General features: G+C 48.4%; 1 protein-coding gene across 2 annotated transcripts in view; it reads right to left on the minus strand.

Moving 5' to 3' along the window:
* The window catches only part of AP2A1 (adaptor related protein complex 2 subunit alpha 1), a 136,069-nt gene extending 117,151 nt beyond the window's left edge, over window positions 1-18,918 (minus strand). For both annotated transcript variants that reach the window (XM_082273796.1, XM_082273795.1), the window contains exon 1: window positions 18,439-18,918. In XM_082273796.1, coding sequence (XP_082129922.1) covers window positions 18,439-18,505 — 67 coding nt within the window. In that variant the 5' untranslated portion in view covers window positions 18,506-18,918. The remainder of the gene's footprint in view (window positions 1-18,438) is intronic.
* Between the last annotated feature and the right edge of the window lie 308 nt (window positions 18,919-19,226).

The raw sequence follows: 19,226 nt of genomic DNA on the forward strand, positions 1-19,226 counted from the left end.
CGTGTCGGGGCTTCGTTTTAAGGTAAGTTACACATAATGGGCTAGTATGCGATGCATACTAGCTCATTATGCCTTTGTCTTGCAGGTTTTTTTTTTTATAGAGTTTACAACCGCTTTAAAAAAAGGCACCTTCCACTGTAAGTCAATGGGAACACATAAAAAGCGCATCAGAGTAAAAGGAGCTCAAGAACTTTTTTTGCAAGCTACAACAGCAAACTGATATTCCAACTACTACCCGGATCCTTACAACACCCCATTTTTTAGGCTAAATTCACAGGGTGAACAGTTTTTTAGGGCTTCATTCACACGGACAGCTGTTGATAGAAATCAGCGGTTCTGCATGCACACAGCGTGTGTAGCATGTAGATCTACGCGATTATGCGCACGCGGTTTAGACGCGCGTGTGCCACGATCCCACTGTGATTAGACACAGCGGAAGGCAGACCACGGGAGGAGCGGGCGCAACCGCCGCCAGCTTCCCGCGATCTTCTGATAAACTAATAGGAGAGCCGTCTGGAATGTAAACAATGCAAGATGGCTCTTCTGTCAGAGAGGCAGGGAAAGGTCGATGATTCAGCTCAGCTGAATCACCAATCTCTCTCTGCCTCTGTTAAATCGAACCCCCCACAGTTAGTAAGCACAAATAGGGAACACATTTAACCCCTTGATCACCCCCACTGTTAACCCCTTTCCTGCCATTGGAATTTATACAGTAACAGTGCATATTATGATCACTGTATTAATGTCACTGGTCTCCAAAAAGTGTCAGATTTGGCCGATGCAATGTCGCAGTCCCGAAAAAAAAAAAAAACGCCATTACTAATAAAAAAAATAAATAAATAAGTGCATAAATCTATCACCTACTTTGTAAACGCTATAACTTTTGCACAAACCAATTATTATACGCTTTTTGTTTTTTTAACCAAAAATATGTAACAGAATACAAATTGGCCCAAACTTCTAAAAAAAAAAAATTAAATTTAAAAAAATGTTTTTATTGGGAATGTTTTATAGCAGACAGTAGAAAATATTGGTGTATTTTCAAAATTTACGCTATTTTTTTGTTTATAGTGCAAAAATGAAAAACCGCAGTGGTGATCAAATACCACCAAATCAAAGCTCTATTTGTGGGGGGAAAAAAGGACATCAATTGTATTTGGGTACAGCGTTGTACAACTGCGCAATTGTCAGTTAAAGCAATGCAGTGCCGAATCGCAAAAAATGGCCTGGTCATTAAAGGGGTAAAACCTTCCGGAGCTGGAGTGGTTAATGACCAAGCAATTTTTTGCGATTCGGTGCTGCTTTACGTTAAAGGAAAATTGCGCAGTTGTGCGACACTGTACCAATATAAAATCGAGGTCCTTTTTTTTCCCCACAAATAGAGCTTTATTTTAGTGGTATTTGATCCCCTCTGCGATTTTTTTTTTGCACTATAAACATAAAAAAGAGCGACAATTCTGAAAAATATATATATTTTTTTTTTTTCACATTCTGCAATATAGGTTTCCCAAAAAATAAAAATTTTAAAAATCTAAATTTTTCATCCTTTTAGGCCAATTTGTATTCTGCTACATATTTTTGGTAAAGAAAAAAAATTAGCAATAAGCCTATTTTGATTGGTTTGCGCCAAAGTTATTGCGTCTACAAACTAGGGGGAAAAGTTTGTTATTTTTATTTATTTTTTACTAGTAATGGCAGCGAACTGCGACATTGCGGCAGACAGATCGAATCCCTGACATTTTTTACACTTTTGGGGGGACCAGTGACATTACTGCAGTTATCAGTGCTAAACATATGCACTGTTACTGTAATAATGACATTGGCAGGGAAGGGGTTATCACAGTGGTGATCAAAGGGTTAAGTGTGAGCCACTCAGGACACGCAGCGCGCTCCTGGCTGTGAAGCCGCAAGCTTTCAAAGCCGGGTGCCCACACTAGAGATGCCAGCAGGGAGAAGAGATCCAAGGCTCCCACCGGCCACATCGCTGTACATTGGACAGGTAGGTGTGCATTTATTAAAATTCTGCAGCTAGACTTTCTGCAGCTGCTGACTTTTAATAAACACAAAAACGGGTGGAATTCCGCTTTAACCACTTAAGCCCCGGAGGATTTGGCTGCTAAAGGACCAGACCCCTTTTTTCAACTTGGCACTTCGTGACTTTAACTGATAATTGCTCGGTCATGCAATGCTGTACCTAAACGAAATTTACGTCCTTTTTTTCCCACAAACAGAGCTTTCTTTTGGTGGCATTTGATCACCTCTGCGCTTTTTATTTTTTGCGATATTAATAAAAAAAGAGCGAAAATTTTGCAAAAAAATGACATTTTCAACTTTGTCTTTTAAAAAATATCCAATATACTCAATTTATGTCATTTTTTTTGGCCAAAATATATTTAGCTACATGTCTTTGACAAAAAAAAAATCAATGAGCGTATTTTTATTGGTTTGCGCAAAAGTTATAGCGTCTACAAACTATGGTGTAAATACTGAAATTTACGAAGCTTTAATTTCTGACTGCCTATCTCATTTCATGAAGTGCTAAAATGGCGGGGCAGTACAAAACCCCCCCAAACTACCACTTTTTGGAAAGTAGACATCCTAAGGAATGTTCTGAGAGGCATGTTGAGCTCATTGAATATTTTATTTTTTTGTCACAGGTGTTTGAAAAATGACTAAAAAAATTTTTTTTTTTTTTTTTTACACAAAGTTGTCATTGAAATGATATATTGCTCACACATGCCATGGGTATATGTGTAATTACACCCCAAAATATATTCTGCTGCTTCTCCTGAGTACAGGGATACCACATATGTGAGACTTTTTGGGAGCGTAGCTGTGTACGGGAGCCGGAAAACAAATCACCACCATCAGAATTTCAAAGGGCGTACATTTTTCATTGCATTTTCTCACTACCTATAACGGTTTAGGAGGCCCTGAAATGTCAAGATGCCACAAAACCCCCCCAAATGACCCCATTTTGGAAAGTAGACACCCCAAGCTGTTTGCTGAGAGGCATGGTGAGTCCATGGAATATTTTATATTTTGCCACAAGTTTCGGGAAAATTACAATTTTTTTTTTTTATTTTTTTTTTTTACACAACGTTGTCACTAAAAGATAAATTTCTCACACATGACATGGGTATATGTGGAATGACACCCCAAAATACATTCTGCCGCTTCTCCTGAGTATGGGGATGCCCCATGTGTGAGACTTTTTGGGAGCCTAGCTGTGTACAGGACCGCGAAAACCAATCAACACTCTCAGGTTTTCTAATGGCGTAAATTGTTCATGTCACCTCTGCACTACCTGTCGCAGTTTCGGAGGCCCTAAAATTCCAAGATAGCACAAAACCCCCCCAAATGACCCCATTTTGGAAAGTAGACACCCCAAGCTATTTGCTGAGAGGCATGGTGAGTCCATGGAATATTTTATATTTTGCCACAAGTTCCGGGAAATATATATATATATATATATATTTTTTTTTTTTTTTTTACACAAAGCTGTCAGTAAATGATATATTGCTCACACATGCCATGGGTATATGTGAAATGACACCCCAAAATACATTCTGCTGCTTCTCCTGAGTACAGGGATACCCCATGTGTGAGACTTTTTTGCAGTCTAGCCGAGTACAGGACCCCGAAAACCAACCTCCACTTTCAGGCTTTCCAAAGGCGTAAATTGTTGATTTCACTCCTGACTACCTATCACAGTTTCGGAGGCCCTAAAATTCCAAGATAGCACAAAACCCCCCCAAATGACCCCATTTTGGAAAGTAGACACCCTGAGCTATTTGCAGAGAGGCATGTTGAGTGTTTTGCAGATCTCACTTTTTGTCACAAAGTTTTGGAAATTGAAAAAAGAGGAAAAAAAATGCATTTTCCTGTTTTTTCTTCATTTTCCAAAAAAAATGAGAGCTGCAAAATACTCACCATGCCTCTCAGCAAATAGATTGGAGTGTCTACTTTGCAAAATTGGGTCATTTGGGGGGGTTTTGTGCTATCTTGGAATTTTAGGGCCTCCGAAACTGTGATAGGTAGTCAGGAGTGAAATCAACAATTTACGCCCTTGGAAAGCCTGAAAGTGGAGGTTGGTTTTCGGGGTCCTGTACTCGGCTAGACTGCAAAAAAGTCTCACACATGGGGTATCCCTGTACTCAGGAGAAGCAGCAGAATGTATTTTGGGGTGTCATTTCACATATACCCATGGCATGCGTGAGCATTATATCATTTACTGACAACTTTGTGTTAAAAAAAAAAAAAAAATTATTTTCCCGAAACTTGTGGCAAAATATAAACTATTCCATGGACTCACCATGCTTCTCAGCCAATAGCTTGGAGTGTCTACTTTGCAAAATGGGGTCATTTGGGGGGGTTTTGTGCTATCTTGAAATTTCAGGGCCTCTGAAACTGTGACAGGTAGTCAGGGGTAAAATCAGCAATTTACGCCATTAGAAAACCTGAAGATGTGGATTGGTTTTCGGGGGCGCGTACACAGCTACGCTGCCAAAAAGTCTCACACATGGGGTATCCCTGTACTCAGGAGAAGCAGCAGAATGTATTTTGGGGTGTCATTTCACATATACACATGGCATGTGTGAGCAATATATCATTTAGTGACAACTTTCTGTAAAAAAACAACAAAAAAAAAAGAAATAATAATTTTCCCGACACTTGTAGCAAAATATAAAATATTCCATGGACTCACCATGCCTCTCAGCAAATAGCTTTGGGTGTCTACTTTTCAAAAAGGGGTCATTTGGGGGGTGTTTGAACTGTCCCGGCATTTTATGCTCAATCTTATCCACAAATCACCCACTCTTCTAACCACTTGAAAACCAAGCCTTTTCTGTGCCTTTTTGTTTACATGAAAAAATATTTTTTTTTTACTAGAAAATTACTTTGAACCCCCAAACATTATATATTTCTTTAAAGCAGAGGCCCTATAGAATAAAATGGGGGATGTTGCAAATTTTTTTGTCACACGGTATTTGCGCACAGATTTTCCAAACGCAATTTTTGCGAAAAAAATACATTTTTTTTTAATTTATTTCACAAATACACTATATAATTCCAATTTTTTTGGTAAAATTTAAAAGATGATCTTATGCCAAGTTCATAGACACCTGACATGACATGCTTTAAAAATTGCGCACGCCTGCGCAGCGGCAACAACGTACGTACATTTTTAAAAACTTTAAAAGTCTCTACAGGTTACCACTTTAGACTTACAGAGGAGGTCTACTGCAAAAATTACTGCACTCGATCTGGCGATCGCGGCGATACCTCACATGCATGCTGAAATTGCGGTTTACATATGACACTAGACCAACGCTTGCGTGTGCCATTGCGTGCAAGCACGGGGGGAAAGGGGGGGGGCTCAATTTTTTTTTTTTTTTTTTTTTGCTTTTTTATGTTATTTTGACACCTTTCCTTTAATTTTTTTTTTTAAAATCATTTTTATTGTTATCACAGTGAATTTAGATATCCCCTATGATAGCAATCGGTAGTGACAGGTACTCTTTTTTAAAAAAATTGGGGTCTTTTATACTCTAGATCTCTCCTCTGACCTTAATGTATCTGACCACGCCAAAATTGGTGTGATAAAATACTTTCCCAATTTCCCAATGGCCCTGTTTATTTCTGGCGAAAAAGAAGTCATGAAATGCTCGTAGCCTCCGGCATCTTAGGCCATAGAGATGATTGGAGCCATTCTAATCTTCAATTAGCTCTATGGTTAGATAACTGAACCACCGGCTGCACTCTCGGGTTAACCGGTGGGACAGGAGAGCCCGAGAAAAACCACGGAAGGCTTCGGAAGGCGGCGGTGGGGGGGGGGGGGGGGGAGACCCCTCCCACTGCATGTAAAAGCAGTCTAGCGGCCAATTACCTGCTAGGATTGCTTTTACATGTTAGCCGACCGCTGGCTGTAAAAAACGATACCAAGATGATGCCTAAATCTGCAGGCATCATCCTGGTACAACCACTCAAAGTCCAGCAACGTACCAGTACATTGCTGGTCCTTGTTTGGCATATAGGTTTTTTTTTTTTCATGCAGCCTGTGGGCTGAACGGAAAAAAAGAGAACCTATCAGAAATCAGCACAGGAATAATGCGTAGTATTACTCATCATTAACCGCCCAAACAACCACCCACTGAATTTAATGATGGGTATACACGACACTATCCACGTATACCAAAATAGGATTTTAACTGCAGTGCTGAAATCAGAAAATCACCACAGCTGCTATCAGCAAAGGTATCCATATATGCTGAGCGCAAACGCTGTTTGTGTCAGAATATATAAAATCAATGCGTGGTAGCCGACGAGGGACCTGCAAGAGAAACAGGTCACAAAAGAATGAAAAAACAAACAAAGTACATTAAAAAAAGTACATTAGGAAGAGTAGGACATATAAAATGACTGACACAACAAAAGTTTTTGGATTCTCATCATTAACCGCCCAAACAACCACCCACTGAATTTAATGATGGGTATACACGGCGCTATCCACGTATACCAAAATAAGATTTTAACTGCAGTGCTGAAATCAGAAAATCACCACAGCTGCTATCAGCAAAGGTATCCATATATGCTGAGCGCAAACACTGTTTGTGTCAGAATATATAAAATCAATGCGTGGTAGCCGACAATTACCTGCAAGAGAAACAGGTCACAAAAGAATGAAAAAACAAACAAAGGACATTGAAAAAAGTATAGTAGGAAGGAGTAGAAGGACATATAAAATTACTGACACCACAACAGTTTTTGGATCCTTTTATTTTACTTTCTAACTGTTCCTTTATTTCTTGATTTGGGAGGGAGTGCGATCTTCTGCGATCTTCTCTTCCAGCTTGGGTCTCTCAAAATGTCGATGGACATCCAACATCCTTCGAGACCCTGTGTTTATGTGCCCTACACTGTGTCGTGCTGTACCCTACACTAATACTCCACTAGTGTATGGTAGCGCTCAAAACATTCCCCGATGCAGAGACCAGGTTGGTCAGGACATTTGGGACAATAATAACGGGTGTCACGCCTAAATCCGCGCCGGCTACAGACACGACATCGTCTTTGGGGTCGTATTTGGGTAGGGGTACTCGGGAGGGCATAAGGAAAATGCCTCTCATGCAGCCGGCTCACTGCATCTGGAAGGGGAAGTTGGGCAGGCATGCCTCCTGGGTACAGGTAGGCAAGGATGACCGCTTCCTGGAATTCCCGGAAGGGTCCAGTTCGTCCTGACGCCCTGTATAGGACAAAGGCGTTCAGCATAGCCAATTGGAAAAGGTAAACAGACACTTTTTTGTACCAGCGTCTGGCTTTACGGGCAACTAAATACGGCGCCAAAAGCTGGTCGTTAAGGTCCACCCCTCCCATGTTAAGGTTATATTCGTGGACACAGAGGGGTTTCTCCATAACGCCAGTTGCCGTAGGGATTTGGACTGTCGTGTCTGCGTGAAGGGAGGACAGAACATAAACATCCCGTGTATCCTTCCACTTCACCGCAAGTAATTTGTCCGTTTTCAAGCAGGCTCTCGCCCCCCGACTAAGACGGGAATTTACAAGCCGTTGGGGGAAGCCCCGGCGATTAGGTCGCACGGTGCCACATGCGCCAATTTGTAAATCAAGCAGGTGACTAAATAGTGGCACGCTTGTGTAAAAATTGTCCACGTACAAATGGTACCCCTTTCCGGATAAGGGTGACACCAAGTCCCAAACAATCTTACCGCTGCTCCCTATGTAGTCTGGGCAGTTCGGGGGCTCCACAGTGCTATCTTTTCCCTCATAGACACGGAAATTAACTGTATAGCCTGTGGCCCTGTCACAGAGCTTATACAACTTGACCCCGTATCTGGCACGCTTGCTGGGGAGGTACTGTTTGATAGCAAGACGGCCAGTAAATTTAATCAGGGACTCGTCAATGCAGACAACTTGTTCGGGGGTAAACAAGGCTGCAAACCGCTGATTGAAGTGGTCTATGAGGGGCCGAATTTTGTGGAGCCGATCGTATGCAGGGTCTCCCCGAGGACGACAGATTTCATTGTCGCTGAAATGCATAAATCGCAGAATTTGCTCGTATCTCCCCCTGGACATGGAGGCAGAGTACATGCGCATATGGTGAGCTGGGCTAGTGGACCAATATAGCCGCAATTCACTTTGTTTAGTTATGCCCATGTGGAGGGAAAGGCCCAGAAAGATCTTAAATTCGGAAACCGTTATAGGATTCCAGCCGAATCGTCTGGCAAGGTGCGAATTTGGGTTGGCGGCGATAAATTGTTGAGCATATAAATTTGATTGATCCACAATAGATCTGAAAAGATCTTCCGTGAAGAACAGCTCAAAAAAGTTCAGGGGCGTAAAACCAGCTGTCTCCACGTGGATTCCAGGTTGGGCGGTGAATGGGGGAAGTACTGGCGCTGTAGAATCAGTGGGTTGCCAATTGGGATATGCCAGCGCATCAGGGAGGGCACTATGGGCTCTACGGGCCTGTCTTCGAATACGCGGTGGCTGCGGGCCACTACTTGTGCTAGCCACCGCACCAGCTTCAACTGCACTTAGGGGACTCGCCACGTCACCAGGTCTTACTGCAGTGCTGGTTGTACTAGGTCCAGGTTGTACTAGGCCGCTGGCGCTTGCCAGGTCGCCAGAAGGATGAGCGGCACTAGTACCCACACTCTGCTCCATACGAGCACCCTGCGATTCCTGCATTTCAACAACACCAGAATGGGGTCGGGTACGCCTGGGTCTAACAGGGACCCATCTGTCGTCGGAGCTGTCTGTCAGGGAGCCGCTGCTGTCATCTGGTTCGTATACTGACCCTGATTCTGCCGGTGAGGCTTCCCCATCGCTCTCACCTGACATGGACATTATACTGTAAATAGCTTCATCACTGTACGAACGTTTAGACATTTTGGTAACTAAATTTACCCGTACAGTGATGCGACTCACAGGTAATAAAAGCACCTGGTTGTCGAAGACTATTTCAAGCGCTACCAAAAAAACTGCTAATGCTAGCAGGGATCAGGCCTGACTCTGCTAACACAGCGGTTTTGTGTCTTGTGTTTTTTGTAAGTGACAGTAATCTATTGATTACTACACTTACCTGGGTGAAAGGGTTAAACGCAGGTGCTGGCCGGAATCAGTGCTGATCGTGCAAACACCGCGTTTTGGGAACCCTAAACTATGGGGGCGCTAGTATAGCTCTGATCAGATCAGATATTGATCTGTTCAAACACTATACTAGAAATGGAAGTGTAGGTGCGTGCGTGCGTGCGTGCGTGTGTGGTGATCAAGGGGTTACTTCTAAACTATGCGCCGGGGATCTGGGGGGGGGTGGCGGGGACCCTAAACCTCCTTTGGGAAAGAAACTAGCTAGCTAGAGCAACCTCAAGTCACAATGACACCAATACAAAAATACAGTAAAAACAGTATATTATGTGTGTATTAGTGCTAATGTGACAGAGGGTGTAGGGGTTAACGGGATGTGATCAGGGGGGGATCAGGGGTTTAAATCTTTATTGGAAGGGACTGGCGGGTATCCTAAGGATAAAAGGAACGGTGGCAAGCGCTAAACCTGGTCACAAGTCACACTTATACGGGTATATAGAAAATGCTATATACTGTATACAGTGTGCGTTGTGGCAGGGGGTGTAGGGGTGATCAGGAGGGGATCAGGGGATTAAATCTTTATTGGGCGGGTGGGGGGGACCCTAAACCTGCTTGGGACACAAACTTAGTCGCCTGCGCTAATTCTGATCACAATGACACTAATACAAAAATACAAAAACACAGTATATTACGTTTGTATTAGTGCTGATGTGACAGAGGGTGTAGGGGTTAACTAGCGGTGATCAGGGGGGGATCAGGTGGGATCAGGGGCTTAAATCTTTATTAGGGGGGGGTGGCGGGTAATTCAAGTGGAAAAAGGGGGGTCGCAAGCGCTAGACCTGACCACAAATCACACTTATACGGGTATATAGCAAAATGCTATATACTGTATACGGTGTGTGTTATGGCAGGGGGTGTAGGGGTGATCAGGGGGGGGTCAGGGGCTTAAATCTTTATTGGGCGGGTGGCGGGGACCCTAAACCTTCTTGGGACAGAAACTTAGTCGCCTGCGCTAATTCTGATCACAATGACACTAATACAAAAATACAATAACACCGTATATTGCGTTTGTATTAGTGCTGATGTGACAGAGGGTGTAGGGGTTAACGGCGGTGATCAGGGGGGGTTCAGGGGGGATCAGTGGGTTAAATCTTTATTAGGTGGGGGTGGGGGGTAATTTGAGTGGAAAAGGGGGGGGTCGCAAGGGCTACACCTGTTCACAAATCACACTTATACAGGTATATAGGTATATGCTATATGCTGTATATAGTGTGTGTTGTGTCAGGTGCTGTAGGGGTTAATTGGGGGGGCGATCGGGGGTGAAATGTGCCTATCTAACTGTGTATGTACGTGCTTGGTGCTGTACTTACAATTAGATGTGCTCTCCTCTCACGCTGGATCCAAAAAGACCGTTGGGAGGGGAGGGCACATCTCCTCTAAGCCTGTGTTTACATTTCACAGGCTTAGAGGGAGATCTGATTGGGCAGGACCGATCAACAGGTCCAGACCAAAAATGATTGGCCTGGACCTGATGACTGATCGGTTCTGAACCCAATCGAGTCATCGGCGGGACCGCGGGTGCGCGCGCGCGCGCGCCAGAGCGGCGAAGGCTAGTGACGTACCGCTACGTCACTCTGCCTGGCCGGGGCTGACCGCCGCAGTATATAGTCGTGCGGCGGTCGGCAACCGGTTAAAGATGTTGAAAAAGCTCAAGGTTTTTAACCTTCATGCATTTTATGCATGAAGGTAAAAACCCTGGTGTCAGCTCCCCCCACCCCCCAAATACTTACCTGAGCCGGAGAGCAGCGACTCTACCAGGTCTCTGTCTCCTCATTGGCTGAGACAGCAGCGGGAGCCATTGGTTTCCACAACTGTCAATCACACCCTGTGAGCAAATGCAGAGAGAGTGGGGATGGGGCCTAGCTGTGCTCCATGTGTGAATGGCCCGGGAGCCCCTGTAGCAGGGGAGGGACCCACGAAGAGGATTTGGGCTGTTCTGGTCAAACCACTACACAGGTAAGTATGAAGTGTTTATTAGAAAAAACAAATCTGCCTTTAATAACCAAACTATTTCCACCTCCAAAAAAGCATCAATGGACACACATGAAAGCAGACATTGCATCTGTTTAAAAGATTTGGCCTTCTTAGCACACCAATGGGTCTCCTTGATTGATGATGATATATGAAAGTCAGGGGAAAGGCGAATTAATTCCTGTATACCGATCCCAGTGAACGCACCAACATTCCCATACACCGATCCCAGTGAACACACCAACATTCCCATACACCGATCCCAGTGAACGCACCAACATTCCCATACACCGATCCCAGTGAACGCACCAACATTCCCATACACCGATCCCAGTGAACGCACCAACAATCCCATACACCGATCCCAGTGAACGCACCAACATTCCCATACACCGATCCCAGTGAACGCACCAACAATCCCATACACCGATCCCAGTGAACGCACCAACAATCCCATACACCGATCCCAGTGAACGCACCAACAATCCCATACACCGATCCCAGTGAACGCACCAACAATCCCATACACCGATCCCAGTGAATGCACCAACAATCCCATACACTGATCCCAGTGAACGCACCAACATTCCCTTACAACGATCCCAGTGAATGCACCAACAATCCCATACACTGATCCCAGTGAACGCACCAACAATCCCATACACTGATCCCAGTAAACAGACAGACATTCCCTTACACCGATCCCAGTAAACAGACAGACATTCCCTTACACCGATCCCAGTAAACAGACAGACATTCCCTTACACCGATCCCAGTAAACAGACAGACATTCCCATGCACCAATCCCAGTGAACGCACCAACATTCCCATACACCAATCCCAGTGAACGGACAGACATTCCATACACCAATCCCAGTGAACGGACAGACATTCCCGTAAACCAATCCCAGTGAACGTACCAACATTCCCATAGTTTGGAGACCCCCTAGGCTAAAAAAAAAAAAAAAAAATACATAAATTATATATTATATACACACACACACACACACACACACACACTTTAGAAAATAATAATAAATGACCCCTTTTTGGAAAGTAGACAGTCCAAGCTGTTTAGTAAGAGGCATGGCAGGGTTTTTGAAGTTGTAATTTTTTTCGTCATATTTTTTGGAACATAATTAAAAAAAAAAAATTCAAGTTTACTTACATTGCTATAAGTAAGCATTTTACTGAATGTAACGGATTCATTTAGTCCGTTTTGTTGCGATTAGCTGCAATAGGTCAAAGCTAATCACAGTACAGATCGACTGCGACTGGCTTACCTGTAGGTAAAATTTTAATGGCAGAGTATACTACCACTTTAAAGCCTGGAGTTGAGCTTTAACCACTTCAGCCCAGGAAGATTTTACCCCTTGTGAAAGGTCAAAACTGTCACGGTGAAAGTGGTCATTAAAAAAAAAGGCACAAAGTGTGCACATTGGCTCTGTGCAGGACTACAGAGCGTAGACGTGCAGTGGAGAAAACTGCTGTTGCAGCTTTCTCCAGGTTTTGGTAGTCCTGAAAGGGGCTCTGTAGTGTGGAGATTTCACAGAGTCTTGGGAGGGACAGAGTCTCCAACTCTGTGTCCAGGTTTTGTGGATGACCAGCAGGTGCACACAGCCCTTATAATCAAGGTTAAGGACAACATCAGGGCTCCAGTTAGAGACTGCTCCACCCAAGGGAGACAGGTGGTCTCCAGTAGTCGGAGAGGCTGCCTGTGGCAGTCAAAGCCTGAGTGTTGTAGGAGACAGTAAACGTCCTGGGGCCAGAAGAGTGGTGTACCTCAGTGTGGAGCTGTGTGCATTAGTGTGAAGTCGTCCATGTAATGGTATCGTGCGTTGGCACCCTAGTTTGACAGGCCGCCATTTCGTTCAAATGCTGTCGCAAGCATCCATCTTGTGTTGCGAGCTTAGTTGACCGCGTTAAAACCAAATGGGTCATTCTTACCAGCCTCAACCCCCCAGCCTTTTGGCAGTGTTAATGACCCCCTGGGTTACTAAATGCCAGGTTCCTGCACAGCTGACATTTTTCACACCTTTAATATACACAAGCAGATTGACCGCACAGACATTCCGTCTCCTCGTCCTTAGAGCTAATTGGTAATCTGAACACAGCATATGGCTCCTAGGTCATTCGAAAATGACACAGTCAACCACAAAACTTCCTAACTTAATAACCCAAGCAAGATAGGTCTCTAGAAAAAATATATTTGAATGCCAGATAAAATACCGATCGAATTAAGATCAAACTTGAACACCTTCATGCCTAGGAAAGACAAGCTAGCGATCAGATGCCTTACAGGTCAGAGGTTATTCCGAGATAACCCATGTTTAGTGTCTAAAGATAGGACATAAAAAACCTGGACCATAAAATATCGGTTTCAAGCATGTAACCGTTTCATATCTCAAGATATGAGTGCTTTTATTAATCTGTCAAACCGGGAGGTCCCTTAGCAGTTTATAGACTCAGAGCCTATTGGCCAAGTACTTCTGGTGACACCCCCTGGAGGGTCAGAGAAAAGGACAGGAACTGATAGAGAGCTCAGTTCTCATCCTACCATCGAAGCCATAACATCGCCCACGGGGAACCAATCATACCTGTTCAGCTTCTGAAACTAAGGTAATACCGAGACCGTTTTAAAGCAAGTATTTTCATTCTTTATTCTCCTATTTCTAAATTGCTGTATTGTGTCTATTTTTTTGTAACCCATTTTTTTGTAAACATTTTTATTCGCACCAATTTTAACCTTTCTTATAATTAAACCTTATTTTGAAAAGTGTTAACTTTGTCTCTAAGCTCTTAAATGCAACTTGACCCAAAAGAACCTGCCTCCTGAAAGCACGCTACTGTTTAGGCTCACCTATCTGAAACATTCTTGTCTGAGGTGACAGTGTGTGTTACAGACGGTTATTCTAAAGTCATAATTGATATTTGTAAAATTACGAGCGTCCTCTAGGCTCATTATAATGTAGAGGTGGTGGCAGAGAAAGGGTTAATTGTTTAATTAGCCCGGTGACAATCGCTCTCAGTCTGCTGGCATCTAGATTGTGGTCCCGCAAGCTGGACAATTTGTGTGCAGATGAGAGTGGCATTGTTACGCAAGTGACGGCAGGGTGTGAGATTATTTGGTCTTTGGTCACGAGGTGGATGAGAAGGCCAGGGGTCTGATACCCGTCACAGTCCACACTAAAGGAATCTGTGGTCTGTGTGACCAGCACCAAGAGCAGAGGTAGTGCTCCAGCGAGAGAGCCAGGTGGGCTAGCATTTTCAGTTTGATATACATTGACTGGAGAAGAACTTCTGCGTGGGAATCCTGTGTTTTGGACTTATTTTGCCTTTTAATAAAAATGGGCTGCCAGGCCCTTAAAATATAGTACCTGCCTGCAGTGAATCACTGGAAAAACGCATCTGCCACTGGGCTAACCCCCATGTTACACCCTCTTAATGACCAGGTCATTTTTGCGATACGGCACTGCGTTACTTTGACAATTGAGCAGACATGCGAAACTGTACCCAAATAAAATTGATGTCCTTGTTTTCCCCACAACTGGAGATTTATTTTGGTGGCATTTGATCACCTCTGCAGTTTTTATTTTTTGCACAAAAAGGAGTGACAAAAAAAAAAACACATTTTTTTACTTTCTATAAAAACACATCCAATAAAATAAAAAAGCGTATATTGGTTTGCACAAAGGTTATAGCGTTTACAAACCATAGGATAGATTTATGAACTTATATTTTTTATTTCTATTAGTATTGGCAGCAATTTTTAGCAGGACTGCGACATTGCTGCGTTGCAGCGGACAAATCTGACACTAATTGACACTTTTTGAGGACCAGTGACACTAATACAGTAATCAGTGCTAATAATATGCACGGTTACTGTATAAAATTACACTGGCAGGGAAGGGGTTAACACAGGGGCGATCAAGGGGTTAAGTGTGCTCCTATGGAGTGCTTTCTAACTGTGTGGGGAGTGGACTGACTGCAGGAAGAGAAAGATCTGTGTTCTTGATTAGTAGGAACACAAAAATCTCTCTCTTCCTGTCTGACAGAACAGTGGTCTGCCTTTTTTACATTCTGTCATCCTCCTGAACAATTAAAAACAGTTAGCATTCCTAGCATGCTGGATAATGTAACTGTCACCCTTGATTGTGCTCTCAACCTAACTGTCAAACCGCCAAATGGCTGAAGTCACAAATGATCAGCTATGCAGCACCATGGCAGTTGCAGATCAAAAATAGGCTAAGATGACCGCTTCCATGGCTGAGAAGAAGAACAGGAGGGTTTAGTTCTACTTTACTAAACCAACTATTCCCAGCTCAAAAAAAAAATTCAACTGACACATCAGTTCACTGAAGCAGGCATTGCATCTGCTCAAAAGATTTGACCTTCTCCGAATTCCAAAGGGTCTCCTTAGAGGATGACATATGGAAGTCAGGGGAAAGGTGAGGAAACGGACCGCCGCACCAGCACCACGACCCCCGGCGAGCTGACCGCCGCTCCAGCGCCACAACCCCCACTGAACAGACCGCCGCTCCAGCGCCACAACCCCCGCTGAACAGACCGCCGCTCCAGCACCACAACCCCCGGCGAGCTGACCGCCGCTCCAGCGCCACAACCCCCGCTGAACAGACCGCCGCTCCTGCACCACGACCCCCGCTGAACTGACCGCCGCTCCTGCACCCCGGCCCCGGGGAACGGACCGCCGCTCCTGCACCGCGGGGAACAGACCGCCGCTCCTGCACCGCGGGGAACGGACCGCCGCTCCTGCACCACGGCCAACGGACCGCCGCTCCTGCACCACGGCCAACGGACCGCCGCTCCTGCACCACGGCCAACGGACCGCCGCTCCTGCACCACGACCCCGAATGGACCGCAGCTCCAGCACCGCGGCGAACGGACCGCCGCTCCTGCACCCCGGCGAACGGACCGCCGCTCCTGCACCCCGGCCCCGGCGAACGGACCGCCGCTCCTGCACCCCGGCCCCGGCGAACGGACCGCCGCTCCTGCACCACGGGGAACAGACCGCCGCTCCTGCACCCCGGCGAACGGACCGCCGCTCCTGCACCACGACCCCGGCGAACGGATCGCCGCTGCAGCCCCACGGGGAACGGACCGCTGCTCCTGCACCACGACCCCGGCGAACGGACCGCCGCTCCAGCACCACGACCCCGGCGAACGGACCGCCGCTCCAGCACCCTGGCGAACGGACCACCGCTGCAGCACCACGGGGAACAGACCGCCGCTGCAGCACCACGGGGAACAGACCGCCGCTGCAGCACCACGGGGAACAGACCGCCGCTGCAGCACCACGGGGAACAGACCGCCGCTGCAGCACCACGGGGAACAGACCGCCGCTGCAGCACCACGGGGAACAGACCGCCGCTGCAGCACCCCGGCGAACGGACCGCCGCTCCTGCACCCCGGCCCCGGGGAACGGACCGCCGCTGCAGCACCACGGGGAAAAGGACCGCCGCTCCTGCACCCCGGCCCTGGCGAACGGACCGCCGCTCCTGCACCCCGGCGAACGGACCGCCGCTCCTGCACCCCGGCGAACGGACCGCCGCTCCTGCACCCCGGCGAACGGACCGCCGCTCCTGCACCCCCGCTGAACAGACCGCCGCTCCTGCACCACGACCCCCGCTGAACTGACCACCGCTCCTGCACCACGGCGAAAAGGACCGCCGCTCCTGCACCCCGGCCCCGGGGAACGGACCGCCGCTGCAGCACCACGGCAAACGGACCGCCGCTCCTGCACCACGACCCCGGTGAACGGACCGCCGCTCCTGCACCCCGGCCCCGGCGAACGGACCGCCGCTGCAGCACCACGGGGAACAGACCGACGCTCCTGCACCACGGCGAACGGACCGCTGCTCCTGCACCACGACCCCGGCGAACGGACCGCCGCTGCAGCCCCACGGGGAACGGACCGCTGCTCCTGCACCACGACCCCGGCGAACGGACCGCCGCTCCAGCACCCCGAACGGACCGCCGCTCCAGCACCCCGGCGAACGGATCGCCGCTCCAGCACCCCGGCGAACGGACCGCCGCTCCAGCACCCCAGCGAACGGACCGCCGCTCCAGCACCCCGGCGAACGGACCGCTGCTCCTGCACCCCGGCGAACGGACCGCCGCTCCTGCACCCCGGCTCCGGCGAACGGACCGCCGCTGCAGCACCACGGGGAACGGACCGCCGCTCCTGCACCCCGGCTCCGGCGAACGGACCGCCGCTGCAGCACCACGGGGAACGGACCGCCGCTGCAGCACCACGGGGAACGGACCCCCGCTCCTGCACCCCGGCGAACGGACCGCCGCTCCAGCACCACGGCGAACGGACCGCCGCTCCAGCACCACGGCGAACGGACCGCCGCTCCAGCACCACGACCCTGGCGAACGGACCGCCGCTGCAGCCCCACGGGGAACGGACCGCTGCTCCTGCACCACGACCCCGGCGAACGGACCGCCGCTCCAGCACCACGACCCCGGCGAACGGACCGCCGCTCCAGCACCCCGAACGGACCGCCGCTCCAGCACCCCGGCGAACGGATCGCCGCTCCAGCACCCCGGCGAACGGACCGCCGCTCCTGCACCCCGGCGAACGGACCGCCGCTCCTGCACCCCGGCGAACGGACCGCCGCTCCTGCACCCCGGCTCCGGCGAACGGACCGCCGCTGCAGCACCACGGGGAACGGACCGCCGCTCCTGCACCCCGGCTCCGGCGAACGGACCGCCGCTGCAGCACCACGGGGAACGGACCGCCGCTCCTGCACCACGGGGAACGGACCCCCGCTCCTGCACCCCGGCGAACGGACCGCCGCTCCTGCACCCCGGCGAACGGACCGCCGCTCCTGCACCCCGGCGAACGGACCGCCGCTCCAGCACCACGGCGAACGGACCGCCGCTCCAACACCACGGCGAACGGACCGCCGCTCCAGCACCACGGCGAATGGACCGCCGCTCCAGCACCACGACCCCGGCGAACTGACAGACGTTAATAGATGGATGACCATTTTGACAGATCGGGTTGTTGATGTGACAATCACTCCCCCACCCTCCAATCAGTGGTCGGTATCAGGCTCTGATCTGGGTAGATGGGGGTGGTGACAGCTGCTCCAGGAGAGACCCTGGTAGTCAGAGCAGACCATTGAGGTGATAGAATGGGGGGGAGGGGGGGTCTGTTCTGCCATGACAGGCTCTCCACACCCCATTCAAACTTCCTGACAGCCGACCATACTGACACACAGGCCGCAGCCCCCTCCCTTCTCCCCACAACTCCCTCCCCGGAGTCCCACTCACAGTTCCTGATGTCAGAGATGAAGACGGCCAGTCCCCGCATCCCGTCCCCTTTTGACACGGCCGGCATGTTGTAGGCAGCGAGTTCCCAGACCCAGGCGAGGAAGACTTCACACAGCGGATGAGGAGGCGGACCAGGCCAGGCAGTGAGGGAAGGTGGCGAATACCGGGCTAATCCTGAGCTCTCCGCTGCAGCAAGGCGACCCCCCCGGCTAATTAATGGATCGGACCAGCGCCTGAGAGCGACAGGCTGACGGAGAACAGCAGGAAATCCGCCGCGCAGGCTTCTCCCGCCCTGCCTGTTCCGTCATTGGGCCGCGCCTGATACGTTTCTCCAGCGATTGGTACAATGAAACGTCCGTCAAAGCAAGCGGCCAGAGGGCGGGGAGGAAGGGTGTGGAGTGGGAAATGACGTTTCCCTTCCAACTTAGTGTATCAGTGTACGCTGCCGAGGACTGCACAGAGTACCAATACTAGTGGCTGGGCGGGGTCGAGTGGTAGGCGCTGATTGGACTGAATGTCATGGTGTGGGCGGGGTCTCTAGGCGGCCCCGCTCGTGATTGGTATCCTGTAGAAGTTAACGGTTCCCAAAGAGGGCGGAGGTGACTGGCTGCTATGATGTCACTGATGACGATGGAAACGTCACTAGTCGATAAACCAATTCTGATATATATATTTTTTTGCACACATGTAAAAATCTGTATTTTTGGCCATTAAAATTACCATCCCCCATAGCCCCATAGAACATGATATATTTCCTGTGAGCAGAGGACCTGCTACTAACATGGTAG

Source organism: Pelophylax lessonae, assembly GCF_965119305.1.
Source record: "Pelophylax lessonae genome assembly, chromosome: 12".
NCBI lineage: Eukaryota > Metazoa > Chordata > Amphibia > Anura > Ranidae > Pelophylax > Pelophylax lessonae.